Source organism: Pseudophryne corroboree, chromosome 9, assembly GCF_028390025.1.
Source record: "Pseudophryne corroboree isolate aPseCor3 chromosome 9, aPseCor3.hap2, whole genome shotgun sequence".
Lineage (NCBI taxonomy): Eukaryota > Metazoa > Chordata > Amphibia > Anura > Myobatrachidae > Pseudophryne > Pseudophryne corroboree.
In genome coordinates this window covers 295,012,605-295,034,989 of record NC_086452.1, presented here as the reverse complement: position 1 = coordinate 295,034,989, position 22,385 = coordinate 295,012,605, and the positions used below count along the sequence as shown (strand labels likewise).

At 46.5% G+C, this 22,385-nt stretch overlaps 1 protein-coding gene across 7 annotated transcripts in view; it reads right to left on the bottom strand.

Moving 5' to 3' along the window:
- L3MBTL2 (L3MBTL histone methyl-lysine binding protein 2) overlaps positions 1 to 22,385 on the bottom strand; it is a 772,791-nt gene that overhangs the window by 25,865 nt on the left and 724,541 nt on the right. For 6 of the 7 annotated variants that reach the window (XM_063940374.1, XM_063940377.1, XM_063940380.1 and 3 more), the window contains 2 exons: positions 13,910 to 13,975; positions 958 to 1,044 (listed from right to left, as the gene is read on the bottom strand). In XM_063940374.1, coding sequence (XP_063796444.1) covers positions 958 to 1,044; positions 13,910 to 13,975 — 153 coding nt within the window. Of the gene's footprint in view, positions 1 to 3; positions 54 to 957; positions 1,045 to 13,909; positions 13,976 to 22,385 lie in introns of those variants that run through there. The other variant, XM_063940379.1, reaches the window with a different exon arrangement.

The window sequence follows — 22,385 nt, the reverse complement described above, 5'->3', positions numbered from 1 at the left end:
TACTTCTTTAGTTGCTGGTCACGCATCCTCCTCTTGCACTGAGCGGTCCTCATCTACAGTATGCAAAATGCAGGGCAGGCAGATAAATGAAACAGGAACTCTGAATTAAGAAGCTGATTTAGATATGGACGCAGATCGCTGCATAAGCAGCCAGATCTGCATCCATCTCCTTACATCCTGGGAGCATGTGTAGCACTGTCTCATGATGCATCCGCAATAAAATGTGGATACATCAAACAAAAGTTGACCACTCGCTGCCGGGGGGGCACCGCCATTTTTTTAATTGGCCCGCAATGTGTAAGGTCACGCACTGCGGCCAGTGAGTGTGCACAGACCACTTGAATGCAGCCACCGCATACAGTCCCACTGACTTCCATGCATGTGTTTTCAACCAGCCAATAGGAGACAGCATATATGGGTAATTACTGGCCAGACAGGTAGAAGTGCTGGGGGCAGCGTCGGATGTTGTTGCATCTGAACTGAACTGTTGATAGATATTATAGCAAGTGGCCAATGTAGCCTCATGGATGTATGTAGCCGATGGCTAGTTCAAGGAGCTAAAAAATGGGATCGGCCCAGCCCGCCATGGTGTCTCCCTCTCTCTAGCTGCTGCTTCCAGCAAGGAGGAGGCAGAGAGGGGGAGCGGCTACTCATGTTGCCAGTGCTGCTGGCTGTCATAATTGGACAGGCGCAGCACCAGCCGGCAGCAACAGTGCACACATCAGCAAGGCAGCAGAGCAGGGAGAGCACCTCCCTGGTTTGCAGACCTTGCTGAGTGGGTAGCCCCGGCCCTAAGTGGTGATCTACTAATTTTTTTAATCTGATTGAATGCCATAGACAGGAACACTTGCTCTTTTGTGGTTCAATTACCATTGCAGTACATTGGTTGCACATTTTCAGGCTTAACATCATTTTCCCTTATTTGTCAATTCTTAAGAAAATCTTAATTTATCTTACTTTTTACAGAGTCAGTAAGCGCTGATGTACCATCCCCGTCCAAGACATGTCCAGTTTTCTGTAAAGCTTTCCTGTGATATTTCCTTCCTAAAGAAAGAGAAAAGTTTACCAATCATTTGTCCACGTGCATTTTGTCAAATTGTTTTGTCCAAAGCATTGTGTGGCCAAGCCCAGAGCCGATCCTAACCAATATGATGCCCTAGGCAAGATTTTGTCTGGTTCCCCCTAGCACTTCTGCTAGTTCGGCCTCTGATCCTGCACCCCTTTCCCAGCACCATCACCCCTCAGTCATAGCAGTCCTCACTTTGGTGCTCCTACCCCCTATATTTAAAATAGGAATAGTGCACACATTTGGTGAGCAGCCCAAAAAGGGGCGTATTCTTTTGGGGTACCACACAATAGTACCCCCAATTCAAATTAAGCCACACAGTAGTGCAACTTTATTCACATTTTATCATGCGATAGTGTCCCTTCTTCATGTTACATCACACAGTAGTACCACTTTACCTTATATACATTACTCCTCACAGTAGTGCCCCTTATTCACATTACATCACAATGAATTGCTCCTTATTCACATTACACCGCACCATATTGCTCTTTATTCTCATTAGACCACACAGTAGTGCCCTTTCTATACGTTACGCCACACCACATAGTAAAGCACCTTATAAACGTAATGCCACACATCTGTAATGCATTTATACACATATCACACAGTAATGCCTCTTACACATGACACACATTATTCATGTCCTTATAAACATAATGCACCTTACACATTATGCCAACCTTTATTAATGCCCTTATACATAATGACACACATAATGCCCCTTACACATATGTTGCATATTATTAATGCATTTATACATGACACACTTACACATACTGTATGCCGGACACTATTGCACAACGAACCTACCCTCACACAGCACTCACACGGCTAACACTGTGACCTCTGCCTTTGCTTGGATACAGATGTGTACTCATATATCTTGCCTCAATATGCCATGCAGCACCCATCCAGCTCTGCTAACGTTAGGCGCCTTTTTATTGCAGAGAACGTGTCTTATTTTCATTGCTATGAGGATAGGACTGCTGATTAAAATATTATGAGGCATGCCTATATTCTGTGTGCGAGTGTGGCTTTATCTGCATATGAAATGCTACGTTACAGTGATTTCCAGAAATACACTGTAATGTAACATTCCGTATGCAGATACAGCTGCAGTCTCACACAGAATATAGGCATGCCACATATCATTTTAATCAGCTCTTTCTGGCACAAAGCATACCAAAATCTCTAGTTACGACGCTCGTGGGGCATTTCATATTGTTGCACCTGGGCCCATCAAGTAGCAAAAAGTAGTTATCAGGTAATGTAAAACATAATTTGCACCACAAAATAGTAATTAAAATGTAAAGGAATTTAATGATCAAAGGCATAGCTATAGGAGGTGCATGTGCTATGGGAAACAGGCCACCTCCAGGACCCGGCCTGCGGCTTCTTCTTTGTCTCTCCATTCTCACCTATGCACAGATCCAGAGGGGGTGGAGTGGGGTAGGTTTGGGGTTATTGTGTACACCTATACACTAACTGCAAATGTACCTACTGACCTACTGTACGTCCTCTTGCAAAAGCTTTATTACAAAGCTGATTTAATAGTGAATCACAGCTTCTTATATAGTACTTTATATCATAAACAATTATGATTAAGGAGACTATATAATAGTTTAAAATATATATATATTTTGTTTGTAATATTTACTATATACTAGTCACAATGCACTTAGGGGCCAATGCAGAGATGGACGCAGCCACACGACTGTACGCAGTGGCTGCAACCAACTGGTCTGTGCACGCTCACCGGCCGCAGTGTGCATGCATGACCCTTCTTCTTATGGCCAAATCCCTCCGCAAGGTGAATGACAGCGGTGGGCATTCGGGGAGCGGCGACCCAGCGTCGCAAGGGCATGGAGGCCTGAAACAGGGGGTATCTTAAGCATTTTAGGGGCGGCTGTGTGATGTCACACACAGGCGCTCTGATAAATAAATCTGCCGACGGGCCACCTGCCTGCGCAGCCATTCTGCGCTGGCAGGGGTCAACCTCTAATCTATGCGTCTGCAATTAAATTGCGGACGTATCGTGGGGTGGCACCACACAAATGCTGGGTAGCCTTGCCCTGTGCTGGGCAGCCCCCAGCATGTGAGGAAATTGACGCAGATCTTGCTGAGGGAAGCAAGATCTGCGCCCATCTCTAAATATCCCCCTTAATTATTTATGTTAACTAAGCAGGAAAAACTGCCCTGACCGAGCTCTCTCTATATACTGTACAATGGGGGTCATTCCGAGTTGATCGCTCGCTAGCAGTTTTTAGCAGCCGTGCAAACGCATTGTTGCCTCCCACTGGGGAGTGTATTTTCGCTTTGCAGAAATACGAATGCTTGTGCAGCAGAGCGCCTGCAAAATCTTTTGTGCAAAACAAGACCAGCCCTGTAGTTACTCTTCGTGTGCATTGATTATAATGACAGAGGGACGGCTTTTGACATCACACACCTGCCCAGCGTTCACCCAGCCACGCCTGCGTTTTTCTAAGCACTCCCTGAAAACGGTCAGTTGCCACCCAGAAACGCCCACTTCATGTCAATCTTCCTGTGTTTGGCCGTGCGACTGGAATCTTCTTTAGACTCTGTGCAAACCCACGATGCTAATTGTACCCGTACGATGCACCTGCGCATTGCGGTGCATACGCATGCGCAGAAATGCCAATTTTTAGCCTGATCGCTGTGAACGGCAGCGAGCGATCAACTCGGAATGACCCCCAATGTCTCCCTTATTTGTGCTATTGAATTTGTTGCTCCGGCAGTCACTACTCAGACTCACAGATACACATCCTAACCTTGACATTGCAAATGCAATAGATACCTACAAAAGTGTTCACGAACCACCGAGCGACAGTGGAGGAAATTGCGGCCCACTACAAAGTTTATATAAAATTTATGCTGCCAACCTACAGTGCTGCCCTATTTTCTCTCTAAACAGTCATATTTCAAGACCAGTGGCGGACCTGCAGCCCCCCAGTAAATATCCACCATCACTAGTAAGCCCATAGTGATTGCAGTGGCTTCCTACTGAAAGCACTATCTGCTCATCAAATGCTGAACTGTGATGGGCAGATACAGCTTCCAATTGGAATCCTTTCTGCCAGCTCTAGCGTACTTCTAGGGTTGCAGCCAATGCAGTCCCTAGAAGCCACAGGGAAGAAAAGCGATGCTGTTGTGCATGCACAAGTTCTCCCCACCAGCCGTAATGTTCTTCTATGGACTGCAAGTCAGACCATAGAAGTCAGTGTGCATGCACGCCGTAGGGTTTTTGTCTTCACCCCTGACACTGACAGTGGCTTGAGCCCATGTGCAGCCTGTTTTTTTTTCCTAGTTCCCCTTTCCACACAGTGCAATGGCGGGTGCAGGAAGATCTGAGAAGATCCAGGCTGCAGGTAGAGCAGCGGAAGCAGCAAGCAGCCCCCTGAAGACTGCAGGTAGTCGCCGCCACTGTTCAAGATTCTGATCTCCTCCCAATCCTCCAACTCCTATAGTCTCTTCACCACTCTCAACCTTCTTATTGTATCCCTCTCCTCACTCTTTGCCATTACTTTATATCTAAAACGGACTCTATACGTCAAGACATCATATCCCACCAGACCCTCAGTACCCCATCCCCTCCTTTCCCATCCTACCCTTTCTCATCCATTTTACCAGCTCTGACTTCTTTCTCCATCGTATCTGGAGATGTAGCCATGGCCCTCATCATATGCTCCCCCCTTCTACCTCTCCATTTGACCCTATCCATCCCTCTCTATTACCTCTCTCCTGTTATCTGTTCTCATACTACCCATCTCTTCAGTCTCTCCATCTTCTCAGGAACTGTCCCATTTGCTTTCAAGTATGGCCTTGTCACCCCCATTCTTAAAAAAAGAAAACCACAAGTGATCCTGACACTCTTTCTAATTACCATCCATCTCTTTCCTCCAATCTTCCACCAAACTCATTGAGCGTATTGTCTGCAACTGTCTTAATGTGCTCCCTGTTTAACCCATTTCAGCCTGGCTTTCATCCTCTCCAATCCACAAAAACTGCCCTTATTAAAGTAGCAATGACCTCCTTGCTGCCAAATCTAAGGGTCACTACTCTCTGCTCCTTCTCCTTGGCCTCTGCTGCTTTTGACACTGTGGACCACTTTCTCACCATGTGACTGCCTGTACACTTACTGCGGGGGTCTGACATCACAGCTGGGCAGGCAAATTAAAAATGCGTGCGCAGCTGGGTTTCCTGACTGACACGTTGCGTGGCTGATCGGTAAGTGTGTATACTTACCTGGATCAGCTGTTCAGTATGCATAACGGTAGGTCTGCCGAAGATTTGGTCAGGTGTGTACCCAGCCATATGCACAGATGCAGTAATTATGGAAGCATGGAAATAAGAATCACTAGCACCTTGTTACTCAAGCAAAGGGAGTATTAAAAACTAGCAAAAGACTATGCACTAGGGCTGAATGCGACTTTCCAAGATGCTGCCTATGGCACCAAACACATTCCTGCTACTGTATACTGTCAGATTTTTTTTATTATACTGCACATTTTAACACTTGTTTATATTTTATCACACATAGGTGTCTCTTTCTTTGAAAAATGTATTGTTTTTACTTCTTATCCAGTTTAAGGGTAATGTACTGTACATCCCTCTTGAAGCTTAGAAGTCCTACCTGAAAAGTAACAGGGTTTTTTTTAACAACACAGCACACACATGTTTGTTAAGTGGCCTGGACACTAGTATTACATGGAGGCATTGCTTTAATGACAAATTATTTATATTTTTGGAAAATCACTGTGGCAATATTAAGCTTAGTGGCAATAGTGAGACATGGATTCTGTGTGGGCTTAGAGGGATCGCCCGCACAGAGAAGAAAAAGAGGGCTGTGGGACTGTGGCAGCCAAAGAGTCCAGTGTGCCCGGAGACTAGTGGGCCAGGAGGCTGGCATCCATACAAGCAGGAGGCAAGGAGGACCATAAAACTCTGAGAATGTGTTTGTGCAAAGTTTTTGCAGCCAAGCCAGGCCCAGAATCCATATCTGTAAAAGGCAGGGAGGACCATGAGACTTTATGTGGGGAATTTGCAGACTAGCTGCCCATTACAGTTAGGATTCAAGAAGTGAGGTAGTGCCCTGATGGACAGCTAGGTTATTTATGTTTTCCGATTTTGCATGCTGACAACAGTAAAGCTCCATTTTATTTAACAAAACTTGGAGAAGCTGTGTGTGGACGCTAATTTGAGCCCCTATCACTGCAACACTGACACTCTACTGATCTAAAATACCACAGGTCGTCACAACACTTTATTTATAAAAACTAGAGATGAGCGGGTTCGGTTCCCTGAGAACCGAACCCGCCCGAACGTCATTAACCGAGCCCGGATCCGAGTCAGGCTTGGGTTTTCCCATCTGACTCAGAAACCAGAACGAAACAAAACATCATCATCCAGCTGTCGGATTCTCGCGGGGTTTGGATTCCATATAAGTTACCACCATTTTCACTCCGGCATTGGAGTGTGTAGAGAGAGGACGTGTCTCCGTCCTCAGTGTCCTGCATCAGTTCAGTGTTAGTGCCTTGTGCTGCATCAGTCCAGTCACAGTAGTTGTGTCCTGTGCTGCCATATGTCCAGTGCTGCTGTATAAGTCCAGTTGAGTGGTGCTGTGTTGTGCTGCATCATTTCAGTGGTGGTGTATTGTGCTGCATCAGTCCAGTCACAGTGGTGGTGTCCTCTGCTGCCATATGTCCAGTGCTGCTGTATAAGTCCAGTCCATTGCAGTGGTGCTGTGTTGTTCTGCATCAGTCCAGTGGTGGTGTCCCTGTGCTGCTGTATATGTCCAGTGGTACTGCCATATATGTCCAGTGATACTGCCCTATATGTCCATTGATACTGCCGTATATGTCCAGTGGTACTGCCGTATAATTCCAGTGATCCTGCCGTATAATTCCAGTGGTACTGGTGTACAAGTCCAGTGATCCTGCCGTATAATTCCAGTGATCCTGCCATATAATTCCAGTGGTACTGGCGTATAGTTCCAGTGGTACTGGCGTATAAGTCCAGTCCAGTGATACTGCCGTATATGTCCAGTGGTACTGCCATATAATTCCAGTGATCCTGCCATATAAGTTCAGTGGTACTGGCGTATAAGTCCAGTGGTACTGGCGTATAAGTCCAGTGATCCTGCCATATAATTCCAATGGTACTGGCATATAAGTCCAGTCCAGTGATACTGCCGTATATGTCCAGTGGTACTGCGGTATAAGTACAGTGGTACTGCCATATAAATTCAGTGATCCTGCCGTATAAATCCAGTGATCCTGCCGTATAAATCCAGTGATCCTGCCGTATAATTCCAGTGATCCTGTCGTATAATTCCAGTTGTACTGGCATATAAATCCAATCCAGTGGTACTGCCGTATATGTCCAGTGGTACTGCCGTATAATTCCAGTGATCCTGCCATATAAATTCAGTGGTACTGGCGTATAAATCCAGTGGTACTGGCGTATAAATCCAGTGATCCTGCCGTATAATTCCAGTGGTACTGGCATATAAATCTAGTCCAGAGATACTGCCGTATATGTCCAGTGGTACTGCCGTATAAATCCAGTGATCCTGCCGTATGAGTCCAGTGATCCTGCTGTATAATTGCAGTGGTACTGGCATATATATCCAGTGATCCTGCCGTATAATTCCAGTCGTACTGGCATATAATTCCAGTCGTACTGGCGTATAATTCCAGTGATCCTGTCGTATAATTCCAGTTGTACTGGCATATAAATCCAATCCAGTGGTACTGCCGTATATGTCCAGTGGTACTGCCGTATAATTCCAGTGATCCTGCCATATAAATTCAGTGGTACTGGCGTATAAATCCAGTGGTACTGGCGTATAAATCCAGTGATCCTGCCGTATAATTCCAGTGATCCTGCCGTATAATTCCAGTGGTACTGGCATATATATCCAGTGATCCTGCCGTATAATTCCAGTCGTACTGGCATATAATTCCAGTCGTACTGGCGTATAATTCCAGTGGTACTGGCATATAAATCCAGTTCAGTGATACTGCCGTATATGTCCAGTGGTACTGCCGTATAAATCCAGTGATCCTGCCATATAATCCCAATGGTACTGGCGTATAAATCCAGTCCAGTGATACTGCCGTATATGTCCAGTAGTACTGCTGTATAAGTCCAGTGGTACTGCCATATAAATTCAGTGATCCTGCCGTATAATTCCAGTGATCCTGTCGTATACTGTAAATCCAGTGATTTTGCTGTATAATTCCAGTGATCCTGCCGTATAATTCCCGTGATCCTGCCATATAATTCCAATGGTACTGGCGTATTAGTCCAGTTCAGTGATACTGCCGTACATGTCCAGTGGTACTGCCGTATAAAATCCAGTGGTACTGCCGTATAAATCCAGTGATCCTGTCATATAATTCCAGTGGTCCTGGCGTATATAACTCCAGTGATCCTACCGTACAAGTCCAGTGGCACTGTCGTATAAATCCAGTGATCCTGCCGTATAATTCCATTGATCCTGCCGTATAATTCCAGTGGTACTGGCATATAAGCCCAGTCCAGTGATACTGCCATATATGTCCAGTGGTACTGCCGTATAAATCCAGTGATCCTGCCATATAATTCCAGTAATCCTGCCGTATAATTCCAGTGCAACTACGTATAAATCCAGTCCAGTGATACTGCCGTATAAATCCAGTGATCCTGCCGTATAATTCCAGTGGTACTGGCATATAAATCTAGTCCAGAGATACTGCCGTATATGTCCAGTGGTACTGCCGTATAAATCCAGTGATCCTGCCGTATGAGTCCAGTGATCCTGCTGTATAATTGCAGTGGTACTGGCATATATATCCAGTGATCCTGCCGTATAATTCCAGTCGTACTGGCATATAATTCCAGTCGTACTGGCGTATAATTCCAGTGGTACTGGCGTATAAGTCCAGTGATACTGCCGTATATGTCCAGTGGCCCTGCCATATAAATCCAGTGGTACTGACGTACAATTCCAGTGATCCTGCCGTATAATTCCAGTGGTACTGGCGTATACGTCCACTGATCCTGCCGTATAATTCCAGTGGTACTGGCATATAATTCCAGTGATCCTGCCGTATAATTCCAGTGGTACTGGCGTATAAATCCAGTCCAGTGATGCTGCCATATATGTCCAGAGTTACTGCCATATAAGTCCAGTCCAGTGGTGCTGCCATATAAGTTCAGTGGTGCTGTCCTGTGCTGCAAATTATTTACTCCAAATAAAAGGGTTATTAATATTTAATCCAAGTAAATTTCACAGGGTTTGCCCTGTGTGGTGTAGAGGTACGCTCTCCTGTACCGCATATTGTTATATAACTCCAGAAAAATAATGGAGAACAAAAATTTGGAGGATAAAATAAGGAAAGATCAAGAACCACTTCCTCCTTATGCTGAAGCTGCTGCCACTATTCATGACATAGATGATGAAATGCCATCAACGTCGTCTGCCAAGGCCAATGTAATAGTAGAGGGCATGTAAAATCCAAAAAGCCAAAGTTCAGTAAAAAGACCCCCCCCCCCCAAAATAAATTTAAATGGTCTGAGAAGAAACGTAAACTTACCAATATGCCATTTAAGACACGGAGTGGCAAGGAACGGCTAAGGTCCTGGTCTATGTTTATGACTAGTGGTTCAGCTTCACATGACGATGGAAGCCCTCATCCTCCCGCTAGAAAAATGATAAGAGTTAAGCTGGAAAAAGCACAGCAAAGAACTGTGCGTTCTAAGATGGTATCACAAATCACAAATCCTCAAGGAGAGTCCAAGTGTGTCGGCGGTTGCGATGCCTGACCTTCCCAACACTGGACGGGAAGAGGTGGCTCCTTCCACCATTTGCATGCCCTCTGCAAGTGCTGGAAGTAGCACCCACAATCCAGTTTCTGATATTCAAATTGAAGATGTCATTGTTGAAGTACACCAGGATGAGGATATGGGTGCTGCTGGCACTGAGGAGGAAGTTGACGATGAGGATTCTGATGATGATGATGTGGTTTGTTTAAATCAGGCACCGGGGGAGACACCTGTTGTCCGTGGGATGAATAAGCCCATTGCGATGCCTGGGCAAAATACCAAAAAAAGCCACCTCTTCAGTGTGGAATTATTTCTCCACAAATCCGGACAACAGGTGTCAAGTCGTGTGTTGCCTCTGTCAATCTGTAATAAGTTGGGGTAAATATGTTAACCACCTAGGAACATCCTCCCTTATACGTCACCTGCAGCGCATTCATCAGAAGTCACTGTCAAGTTGTGAAACTTTGAGTGAGAGCGTAAGCAGTCTACTGACACCGAAATCCCTTCTTACTCTTGTACCCAAGCTCCTGCAAGCCACACCACCAACTCCCTCAACGTTAACTTCCTCCTCAGTCAGGAATGTCAGTAGTCCTGCAGGCCATGTAACTGGCAAGACTGAAGAGTCCTCTCCTAACCGGGATTCCTCCGGAGGATCCTTGAGTGGTACGCTTGCTGTTGTTGCCGCTGCTGTTGTTGCTGCTGGGAGTCAATCGTCATCCCAGAGAGGAAGTCGGAAGACCACTTGTACTACTTCAACTAAGCAATTGACTGTCCAACAGTCCTTTGTGAGGAGGAAGAAATATGACAGCAGTTATCCTTTTGCAACGCGGATAACTGAGGCCTTGACAGCTATGTTGGTGTTAGACGTGCGTACGGTATCCGCCATTAGTTCAGTGGGACTTAGAGAATTGTTTGGGATAGTGTGTCCCCAGTACCAAATCCCATCTAGGTTCCACATCACTAGGCAGGCGATACTGAGAATGTACAGAGACGTCAGAAAAAGTGTCCTAAGTGTCCTAAAAAATGCAGTTGTACCCAATGTCCACTTAACCACGGAGTGTGGACAAGTGGAACTGGGCAGCCTAAGGACTATATGACTGTGACAGCCCACTGGGTAGATGTATGGCCTCCCGCAGCAACAGCAGCACCAGTAGCAGCATCTCACAAACGCCAACTCGTTCCTAGGCAGGCTATGTTATGTATCACCGCTTTCCGTAAGAGGCACACCGCTGACAACCTCTTACGCACAATTTGTGATTTGTAATATCGGACAACGCCACCAATATTGTGCGTGCATTACATCCACCACGTCCCATGTTTTGCACATACAATTAATTTGGTGGTGCAGAATTTTTTGAAAAATGACAGGGGCGTGCCGGAGATGCTGTCGGTGGCCCGAAAAATTGCGGGCCACTTTCGGCATTCAGCCACCGCGTGCCAAAGACTGGAGCACCATCAAACACTCCTGAACCTGCCATGCCATCACCTGAAGCAAGAGGTGGTAACGAGGTGGAATTCAACACTCTATATGCTTCAGAGGATGGAGGAGCAGCAAAAGGCCATTCAAGCCTATACATCCACCTACGATATAGGCAAAGGAGGGGGAATGCACCTGACTCAAGTGCAGTGGAGAATGATTTCCGTCTTGTGCAAGGTTCTCTAACCCTTTGAACTTGCCACACGTGAAGTCAGTTGAGACACTGCCAGCTTGAGTCAGGTCATTCCCCTCATCAGGCTTTTGAAGAAGCAGCTGGAGAAATTGAAGGGGTAGCTAAGACGGAGCGATTCCGCAAAGTATGTGGGACAAGTGGATGGAGCACTTCATTCGCTTTGCCGGGATTCAAGGGTGGTCAATCTGTTGAAGTCAGAGCACTACATTTTGGCCACTGTGCTCGATCCTAGGTTTAAAGCCTACGTTGTAGCTCTCTTTCTGGCAGACATAAGTCTGCAGAGGTTCAAAGACCTGCTGGTGAGAAAATTGTCAACTCAAGCGGAACGTGACCCGTCAAAGCTCCACCTTCATTTGCTCCCGCAACTGGGGCTGCAAGGAAAAGGATAAGATTTCCTAGACCACCCGCTGGCGGTGATGCAGGGCAGTCAGGAGCGAGTGCTGACATCTGGTCCGGACTGAAGGACCTGTCAACGATTACTGACATGTCTACTGTCACTGCATATGATTCTGTCACAATTGAAAGAATGGTGGAGGATTATATAAGTGACAGCATCCAAGTAGGCATGTCAGACAGTCCGTACGTATATTGGCAGGTAAAAGAGGCAATTTGGATGCCCTTGCACAAACTGGCGGTTTACCTAAGTTGCCCCCCGTCCAGTGTGTACTCCGAAAGAGTGTTTAGTGCAGCCGGTAACCTTGTCAGCGATCGGCGTAGGAGGTTACTTCCATAAAATGTGGAGAAGATAATGTTCATCAAAATGAATTATAAATTTCTCCGGGAAGACCTTTACCAGCAATTGCCTCCAGAAAGTACACAGGGACCTGTGATGGTGCATTCCAGTAGGGACAAATTAATACTCTGTGAGGAGGAGAATGTACACACTGAAATGGGTGAGGAATTGGAGGATGAGGTCGACATCTCGCCTCTGTAGAGCCAGTTTGTGCAAGGAGAGATTGATGACTTATTTTTTGGTGGGGGCCCAAACAAACCAGTCATTTCAGCCACAGTCATGTGGCAGACCCTGTCGCTGAAATGATTGGTTTGTTAAAGTGTGCATGTCCTGTTTATACAACATAAGGGTGGGTGGAAGGACCCAAGGACAATTCCATCTTGCACCTCTTTTTCTTCTTTGCAGCATGTGCTGTTTGGGGACTAGTTTTTTAAAGTGCCATCCTGTCTGACACTGCCGTACAACTCCAGGGGTACTGCCGTATAAGTCCAGTCCAGTGGTGGTGTCTTGTGCTGCCATAAGTCCAGTGGTGGTGTCCTGTGCTGTATATTATTTACTCCAAATAAAAGGGTTATATACATTACTTATATTATTATCCAAATCATTTTTACAGGGTTTGCCCTGTGTGGTGTAGGGGTACGCTCGCCTGTGCATCGTTATAATAGATCCAAATAAAAGGGTTATTATTATCCAAATAAATTTTACAGGCTTTGCCGTGTGTGTGTTTGGTTTAGGGGTACGCTCTCCTGTGCCAACAATATTGTGCATGTATTACACCTGGGCAAATTCCAACACGTCCCATGTTATTTGTGCCGCACACTTGTGTCGCTTAGCTTAGTTATACAGCTACCTCATTGCACCTCTTTTTCTTCTTTGCATGATGTGCTGTTTGGGGCCTTGTTTTTTTAAGTGCCATCCTGTCTGCCATTGCAGTGCCACTCCTAGATGGGCCAGGTGTTTGTGCCGCACACTTCTGTCGCTTAGCTTACTCATACAGCCACCTCATGCAACTTTTAGGCCTAAAAACAATATTGTGAGGTGTGAGGTGTTCAGAATAGACTGGAAATGAGAGGAAATAAATGTTATTGAGGTTAATAATACCGTAGGATCAAAATTACCCGCAAATTCTGTGATTTTAGCTGTTTTTATGTTTTTTTCAAAAATCATCCAGATCCAAAACCAAAACCCCGAAAGGGTGGTTTTGGCAAAACCAATCCAGATCCAAAACACGAGGATGGAACCAGAACCAAAACCAAATTCAAAACACAAAACATGAAAAGTGCTCGCCACACATCTCTAATTAATAAAAACAAACTTGTTCAAATCAACATGCTAGATTCCCTCTTAATGTGTTAAAAAAGAGGAAAATATTTATCGTCTATGGCAGGCATGTCCAAATTGCGGCCCTCCAGCTGTTGTGAAACTACGTATCCCAGCATGCCCTGACACAGTTTTGCTATCAGAGAATGCTAAAGGTGCGTCAGGGCAAGATGGGATGTGTAGTTTCTCAACAGCTGGAGGGCCGCAGTTTGGACATGCCTGGTCTATGGTAACAATTTTTTTCTGTTTTCAAAAGTCTCTCTCATATATAAAAATAAGTTCTTTACTTACGTTTCTTTCCAAATGTTACTTTCTTTTTTTTGCTTTCTTTAGGTTTGTTAAACTCTTCTGGTTCTCCTAAAAGAAAAATACAGTTAAAAGGAAACAATGTACAGTATTTCCTTTAAAACAAAATGTAAAGTTAAAGTGGATAATGAGAATGGAAACATAGTAGGTAAATGTCATTTGTATTTAAAGTATTCATAAGTTAGTGTTTGGCAGTGCCGGATTTCCCAACAATGTGGTGCCTAGGGACGGCCTGACCCTTAAATCCACCACGCCCCTCTCTGCTGCCCACAAGTGAAGAAGTGTGTGGTCCAACGGCTTGGTGATACCATTCTTGCTGAACGGAGTCATCATGGTCCTACACCTCTTTACAATGACGGGATTCACGGCTATGTATAGCGGAGAGTGCGGCCATGATGATTATTGTGGTATCTCCCACCAACTGCCCTTTGTATTGCAGGGCATGGGGCCTCACATGAAGCTTTAAACATAAATAAACTGTTGCTTTAAACATAAATAATGCAGGAAATGTCAGAAAAGGGACATATAGAAAGAGTCTATAGGTAAGGAAGAATATACAAATAAATAGTTAAGCACCAAACTAATTATCCAATAAATTAGGTGACACAAAAAAATGTACTTAGCTGATCACAAAGTTATGCAAAAGACTCATTCTGTTGTGAACTGTGGAGTATAATGGCAATAGAACCACAAGCAAGCAGTTAGTTAGCAAGCCCCAGGCAGGTGTAGGATCAGAGAGAGAAGGAAGATCAATACATACCAGAAAACCCATTAATACTCAAGAAGGGTATTGATGATTGAGAAAAGAAACAACCCTTTGAAGCTAGGTGTGTCAGGGTGGGAGACTTGTGAATCCTAAGCACCTTGAAGAAAAATAGTTAATAAAGGTAAGTTTTACCATAACTCTTATTTTCTTCTTCAGCGTCCATAGTCTTCACAAGAACATAGGGGATATCCTAAAGCTGCATATTCACAGGGGGTAGGGATGCTCCTGCGCTGAGGGGAGTACCTGACATCCAAATGAAGCATCCTGACACAAGAAAGTGTCAAAGGCATAGAACCTTAGAAATGTATGGACAGAGGACCATGTGGCCGCTTTCCAAAGTTGTTTAGCAGACGTTCCGCGGCGGGCTGCCCATGACGGACCCACAGACCTAGTAGAATGTGTTGAGATATTGTCTGGAACAGGGATGTCTGCTTGTTGGGAAGCATGTGATATTGTTGTACGAATCCATCAGGCCAAGGTTTGTCTGTCAGCTGACCAGACTCTTATGTGGAATCCATAAAGGACAAAGAGTGAGTCTGTTTTCTTAATGTAACTTTTTTTATATACATAAATCTGTAAGACTCGGACTACATCTAGTGAGGCCTTGCCTGTTGAGAGGTCCGGAGAACAGAAGGCTGGAACAACTATTTCCTCATTTAGGTAAGCTAGAGACTACCTTTGGGAGGCAGCCTGGTCTAGTTCTAAGAACAGCTCTATCCTGATGAAAAATTAGAAATGGTGACTTACACGAAAGGGCCCCTAAATCTGACACCCTTCTTGCTGATGCAATTGCCAGAAGAAAAAGTGTCATTGCTGTAAGCCATTTAAGATCCACTGACTCTAAAGGCTCTTACGTTGATTCCTGCAATGACTTGAGTACCATGGATAAATCCCAAGGGGCTACTGGAGGAGTAAATGGAGGTTTTATTCTAAGTACACCTTGCAAAAAGGTGCTAACGTCAGGAAGCTGTCACGATCCTGACTGTAGTTCTCATATTTGGTGACTTACCTCTGCCATCTGTCCTGGATCCTGTGTCTTTTGCTCACTGGGATAAACAGCTTGTCAGTACCACGAGTTTCCTGAGTGCAGAGTTAACAAGCTCCACCTGTGGTGATTAACCTTCTGTGTGAATCTGAATTCAGCAATCTGAAGTTTAGGCCTAAAGGCCAGCATTCTCTCTTCATTTGCAGGAGTTCAGGCTTCAGTTTTCTTTCAGCCTGCTAGGCCTCACTCCACATCAGAGCCAATCTGGAGTACTCACGTGACAGTGTCTGATCACCTGACCCGGAGCTGTCCAATCCTGTGCCAGACTGAGACTCTCTGAATCACATGACACTGCCCACCAATCACCAAGGACCAGAAAGTATAAGTCAGGATGTCAGGTTCGGTTTTGTTTGTGTCCCCGGAGGGGGCGCTAGTGGGTCAGTGGAGGTTGGAGGGAAGAAGTGAGGAGGCTGAATTGGGTTTCTGCGCATGGGCGCAATTATGTTTTATTAACTGAAAAGTTCACACAATAAGGCAGCAGAAATAAACAGTAAGGAATGCAATGATAATGGTGCAGCGTAAAAGCTGAGAGTCTATGGCAAATGTAATATGACAGTATGATGAATGAGTTCACTGGTATGGGAACCAGAGTTGTTTAAAACGTGGAGCCAGCAGAGATGGTGATATATGGGTAGCAAACCTGGTAGCAGATGCAGGAGACTTGGTAAAAGTTCATAGTGCAGTTGATGAGGCACAGACAGCTAGCAAGCTGCTTCACAGGTGAGGTGATGGAATGCACCTGGAGAGAGAGAGTCTCTACTGCTGAGGCTGAAGCACACTGTGGATGTAGATAGGTGTGGAGCCAGATAGTGAACGCAGGGATTGCTGATGCTTGTAGTTCCACGGAGATGCAGGAAGGTAACCAGGAACACGGAGGAACAGGAAGGTAACCAGGAACACGGAGGATCCAGGAAGGTAATCAGGAACACGGAGGATCCAGGCACATGGGTCGCAGGAGTGACACAAAGTTCAGGACAACCACAGGCTCATCCTGCAGCTTCTGATATACCCCCTGGTGTGCAGGCATTGGCTGGAGTGGAACAAGGAGGTGCGGCCAAGCTCCGGATTGGCCGCCGCACTCAGACTGATGGAGACTGTCATGGCGGCGCCCATGCCGCGGCCCAGCGGGAACGCGGCGTGCTCTCACGCCTGCTGACAACAGGAGTGCTCCCAGGCCTAGGATGACGTCCGGCGACAGGGAGTCGGGTGACAGCAAAACGTAGGGACCCCGGACGGAGTCCGCACCGACGGACAGATGTAACTGTGGTGAGTCGATTCCTGACAGTACCCCCTCCTTTATGGGTGGGCACCGAACACCCACGTGGCTTGGAAGGGTGAGTTCTGTGGAAGACACGTACCAACCTTGGAGCATGGACGTCTGAAGAATTCACCCAGCTTCTCTCCTCAGGACCATAACCGGACCAGTCGATGAGGTATTGCAGACGACCATACCGGCAACGAGAATCCAGAATCTTCTCTATTTCAAACTCTACGCCCCGCTGGGTTCGTATTCTGGGACCAACTGGAAGAGCTCTTTGGAAGCGATTCAGGACTAACGGTCTGAGGAGAGAGACATGAAAGGCATTAGGAATTCGTAACGAAGGAGGCAATTTGAGTTTTTAAGCCACAGGACTGATGACTCTTTCGATGGTGAAGGGACCGATGAAGCGCGGTGCGAACTTCATCGATGGCACTCTAAGACGGAGGTTCCGAGTGGAGAGCCAAACCTTGTCACCAGGCTTCAGGCTAGGAACTGCGCGTCTTTTACGGTCAGCAAAGAACTTATATCGACTGGAAGCTTTCTTGAGGGAAGCATGAATCTTCTTCCAGGTTGAAGAGAACTGACCCAAAACAGCAGTGGCGGCAAGAACATCGATGTTAGGAAGATCTTGAAAATCCGGAACACGTGGATGTTGTCCATATACAGCAAAGAATGGAGTTGTTTCTGTAGCAGTATGGTAGCGGAAGTTGTGGGCAAATTCGGCCCACGGAAGCAGATCCAACCAGTCATCCTGAGAAGATGAAACATAAAGTCTTAAAAAGGTTTCCAACTCTTGGTTTACCCTCTCTGTCTGCCCATTTGTCTGAGGGTGGTAAGCTGACGAAAACTTGAGGCTGACTTGCATGGCAGAACAAAGAGCTCTCCAAAACCTTGCCACGAACTGAACTCCACGGTCGGATATAATTTCAGTGGGCAGTCCATGTAAACGGAAAATCTCCCGTAGGAAGATTTGAGCAAGTTTTGGGGCAGAAGGGAGACCCTGGAGAGGAACAAAATGAGCCATTTTGGTAAACCTGTCAACCACAACCCAGATGGTATTATATCCTTGAGAAGAGGGAAGGTCGGAGATGAAATCCATGGACAGGTGTGACCAGGGACGGCTGGGAACAGATAATGGCTGTAACTGACCTGCTGGAGACTGACGAGGAGTCTTGTGCTGCGCACACTTAGGACAGGATGCCACAAAGTCTTTGATGTCGACTTTCATCGTCGGCCACCAGTATGTCTCGGAGAGGAACTTGAAGGTCTTTAGGACACCAGGATGCCCAGTGAATTTGGACTGATGAGCCCAAGACAGCAACTTGGGACGAAGTTCTGGGGAAACAAAAGTCTTACCAGGAGGCGGAGCAGGAGAAACTTGAGATGAAGCAAATACGACTGGATTCAGGATGGAATGCGGAACTGGATCGGACGTCCCTTCTTCGGACTCCATAGATCGGGACAAAGCGTCTGCTTTGATATTCTGGGAACCTGGGCGGAAATGAAGCTTAAAGTTAAAACGAGAGAAGAACTAGCCCACCGGGACTGGCGAGGATTAAGACACTGGGCTGCCTTTAAGTAAAGCAGATTTTTATGATAAGTATAGATGTTGAACGGAAATTTGGCCCCTTCCAGGAGATACCTCCATTCCTCAAGGGCCAGCTTGATCGCCAGTAGTTCTTGGTCACCAATGGAATAGTTAACTTCTGCAGGAAGGAATTTCCGAGAATAAAATCCACAAGGGTGAATCTTCCCATCAGTTCCCTTCTGGGAGAGAACAGCTCCAACTCCTACTGTGGAAGCATCCACCTCCAACTCGAATGGCTTGTTAACATCTGGTTGAGACAGAACTGGAGCAGACATAAAAGCCAGCTTGATTTTTTGAAATGCAGCTAAAGCCTCTTCTGACCAGTTGGAATGATCTGCCCCCTTCCGAGTTAAGTTGGTAATAGGAGCGATGAGAGTTGAGAATCCTCGGATAAACTTCCTATAATAATTAGCGAATCCCAGGAATCGCTGAATGGACTTGAGAGTATTCGGAATGGACCAATTGGCAATAGCTTCCAACTTTGTCGGGTCCATCTGGAGATCCGATCCGGAAATTATATACCCCAGGAAGGGTATGGATGAAACTTCAAAAGTACACTTGGACAACTTGCCGTAGAGACGGTTCTCACAAAGACGTCGGAGGACCTCACGGACTTGTAGACAATGAGAAGAGATATCTTGGGAGAAGATGAGGATATCATCCAGGTAAACTACAAGATACTTATACAGAACGTCACGGAAGATTTAGTTAACGAAGTGCTGGAATACTGCTGGGGCATTGCTCAACCCGAATGGCATTACCAGGTACTCGTGATGACCATCTCGAGTATTAAAAGCTGTCTTCCATTCGTCACCACTACGGATTCTGATGAGATTATAGGCACCGCGGAGATCTAACTTGGTGAAGATGCGGGCTCCCTTGACTCTATCAAACAACTCAGTGATAAGGGGTAATGGATAGCTATTTTTGAAGGTAATGTCATTGAGACCCCGGTAGTCGATGCAGGGACGTAATCCTCCATCCTTCTTTTTAACAAAGAAAAAGCCCGCACCAGCGGGTGAAGATGAGGGGCGGATGAATCCCTTCTGTAAGTTCTCCCTGATGTAATCGCTCATCGCCTCGGTTTCAGGAACAGATAACGGATACGTACGCCACCTAGGTGGTTTTTTGCCGGGAATGAGGTCAATGAGGCAATCCCACTCTCTATGGGGCGGCAGAACATCAGCAGCCTTTTCACTGAAGACGTCAGAGAAATCTTGGTAGGCCACAGGAAGACTTGACTGGGACTTGACTTCAGAAGACCTTATAGGGTAAACTTGAGCTAAGCAGGACTGACGGCATTGTGAACCCCAGGAAGTGAGTTGTAATGTGGTCCAATCAATCCGCGGATTATGTAGTTGGAGCCAGGGCATACCCAACACAATCTCCTGGGTTGCCTGAGGAATAACTAAAAACTTTATTAATTCAGAATGCAGGAACCCGACTCCCAGTACCACTGGCTTGGTCTGGTGAGAGATATAGCCCTTGGAAATTCGGCTACCATCCACTGCAGTAATGTAGACTGGATATGAGAGTTCGCAGACAGGAAAATGAAACTTATCTACTGCAGATTGAGTGATAAAATTTCCCGCGGCTCCACAGTCCACCAACGCAGTTGCAGATTGGAGTCCAGCCGTAGTCTCTAAAGTCACAGGAAGAATAAGGTCTTGGTTTGAAGGAGCTTGTCTAGAAGATCCCAACTTGACTCCTCCTTTACAAGTCAGGATCTGGCGTTTCCCGAACGCACTGTACAAGAATTGATTTGGTGACCTGTAGCCGCACAATAAAGACACAGTCTCTCACGGAGTCTTCTTGACCGCTCCTCAGGAGTTAAGCGGGACCTATTAATTTGCATAGGCTCATCAGAAGGTGGAGGCTGAAATTGTACTGAAGGTACCATTCTTGACTTGCGAGGCTCACTACGAGCACGCTCACTGTTACGTTCAACTTGATGCACAGAGAGATTAGTTCAGACAATTGCTCAGGGATATCACGGGTTGCCAGTTCATCCTTGATCCGATCCGAAAGTCCATGCCAGAAGGCTGCTACCAGGGCTTGGTTATTCCACTGGATCTCTGCGGCTAACGTCTGGAACTGGATGACATATTGACCCATACTCCGGGTACCTTGACGAAGCTGAATAAGATCTGCAGAGGCTGATGTTGCACGACCCGGTTCGTCAAAGATGCGTCTGAAGGTTGACACAAATTCAGCGTAGTTGTTCATCAGAGGGTCAGCACGTTCCCACAGAGGAGACACCCAACTCAAGGCAGAACCAGAGAGCAGTGAAATAATGTAGGCAACCTTGGATCTTGGCGTGGGGAAATTGTGTGATAATAATTCAAACTGGATTTCACATTGGTTAAGGAACCCGCGACATAGCTTCGGACTGCCATCATATTTGCTGGGCACGGGCAGGTGCAAGCGTGACACTGGAGCTGATGCAGCCAACATAGAAGAACTCACAGCACTTGCAGGTGCTGGGGTAACTGGAACTGGAGAAGCAGGTACACTAGGCAGGGATTGTTGCAGTGTATCAATCCGGGAGGACATTCCTTGCAGGAACTGAAACATCTGCTGCTGCACAGCCTCTTGACCATCCAAGCGGGAGACCAGATTTTGTAAGGCCCCTGACCCCACACTCTGACCACCGTCCGAGTCCATCGGTCCTGAACTTACTGTCAGGTTCGGTTTTGTTTGTCCCCGGAGGGGGCGCTAGTGGGTCAGTGGAGGTTGGAGGGAAGAAGTGAGGAGGCTGAATTGGGTTTCTGCGCATGGGCGTAATGATGTTTTATTAACTGAAAAGTTCACACAATAAGGCAGCAGAAATAAACAGTAAGGAATGCAATGATAATGGTGCAGCGTAAAAGCTGAGAGTCTATGGCAAATGTAATATGACAGTATGATGAATGAGTTCACTGGTATGGGAACCAGAGTTGTTTAAAACGTGGAGCCAGCAGAGATGGTGATATATGGGTAGCAAACCTGGTAGCAGATGCAGGAGACTTGGTAAAAGTTCACAGTGCAGTTGATGAGGCACAGACAGCTAGCAAGCTGCTTCACAGGTGAGGTGATGGAATGCACCTGGAGAGAGAGAGTCTCTACTGCTGAGGCTGAAGCACACTTTGGATGTAGATAGGTGTGGAGCCAGATAGTGAACGCAGGGATTGCTGATGCTTGTAGTTCCACGGAGATGCAGGAAGGTAACCAGGAGCACGGAGGATCCAGGAAGGTAACCAGGAACACGGAGGATCCAGGCACATGGGTCCCAGGAGTGACACAAAGTTCAGGACAACCACAGGCTCATCCTGCAGCTTCTGATATACCCCCTGGTGTGCAGGCATTGGCTGGAGTGGAACAAGGAGGTGCGGCCAAGCTCCGGATTGGCCGCCGCACTCAGACTGATGGAGACTGTCATGGCGGCGCCCATGCCGCGGCCCAGCGGGAACGCGGCGTGCTCTCACGCCTGCTGACAACAGGAGTGCTCCCAGGCCTAGGATGACGTCCGGCGACAGGGAGTCGGGTGACAGCAAAACGTAGGGACCCCGGACGGAGTCCGCACCGACGGACAGCTGTAACTGTGGTGAGTCGATTCCTGACACAGGAGACTTGAGTTGCAGACTCTGCCAGTTCCTTGTGTCACACTCCCAGCTATGTGTGAGCTTAGAAGCTGAGCTCCCTAAAAGTAACACTTGTACTTTGGTTCCTGTAAAACTCTGCTCATTTGCTACCCAGTCTGGATTACAGTTGTGTTACCACTGATATTCAGTATTCGACAGTCTCATCTTAAGGGCCCTACTC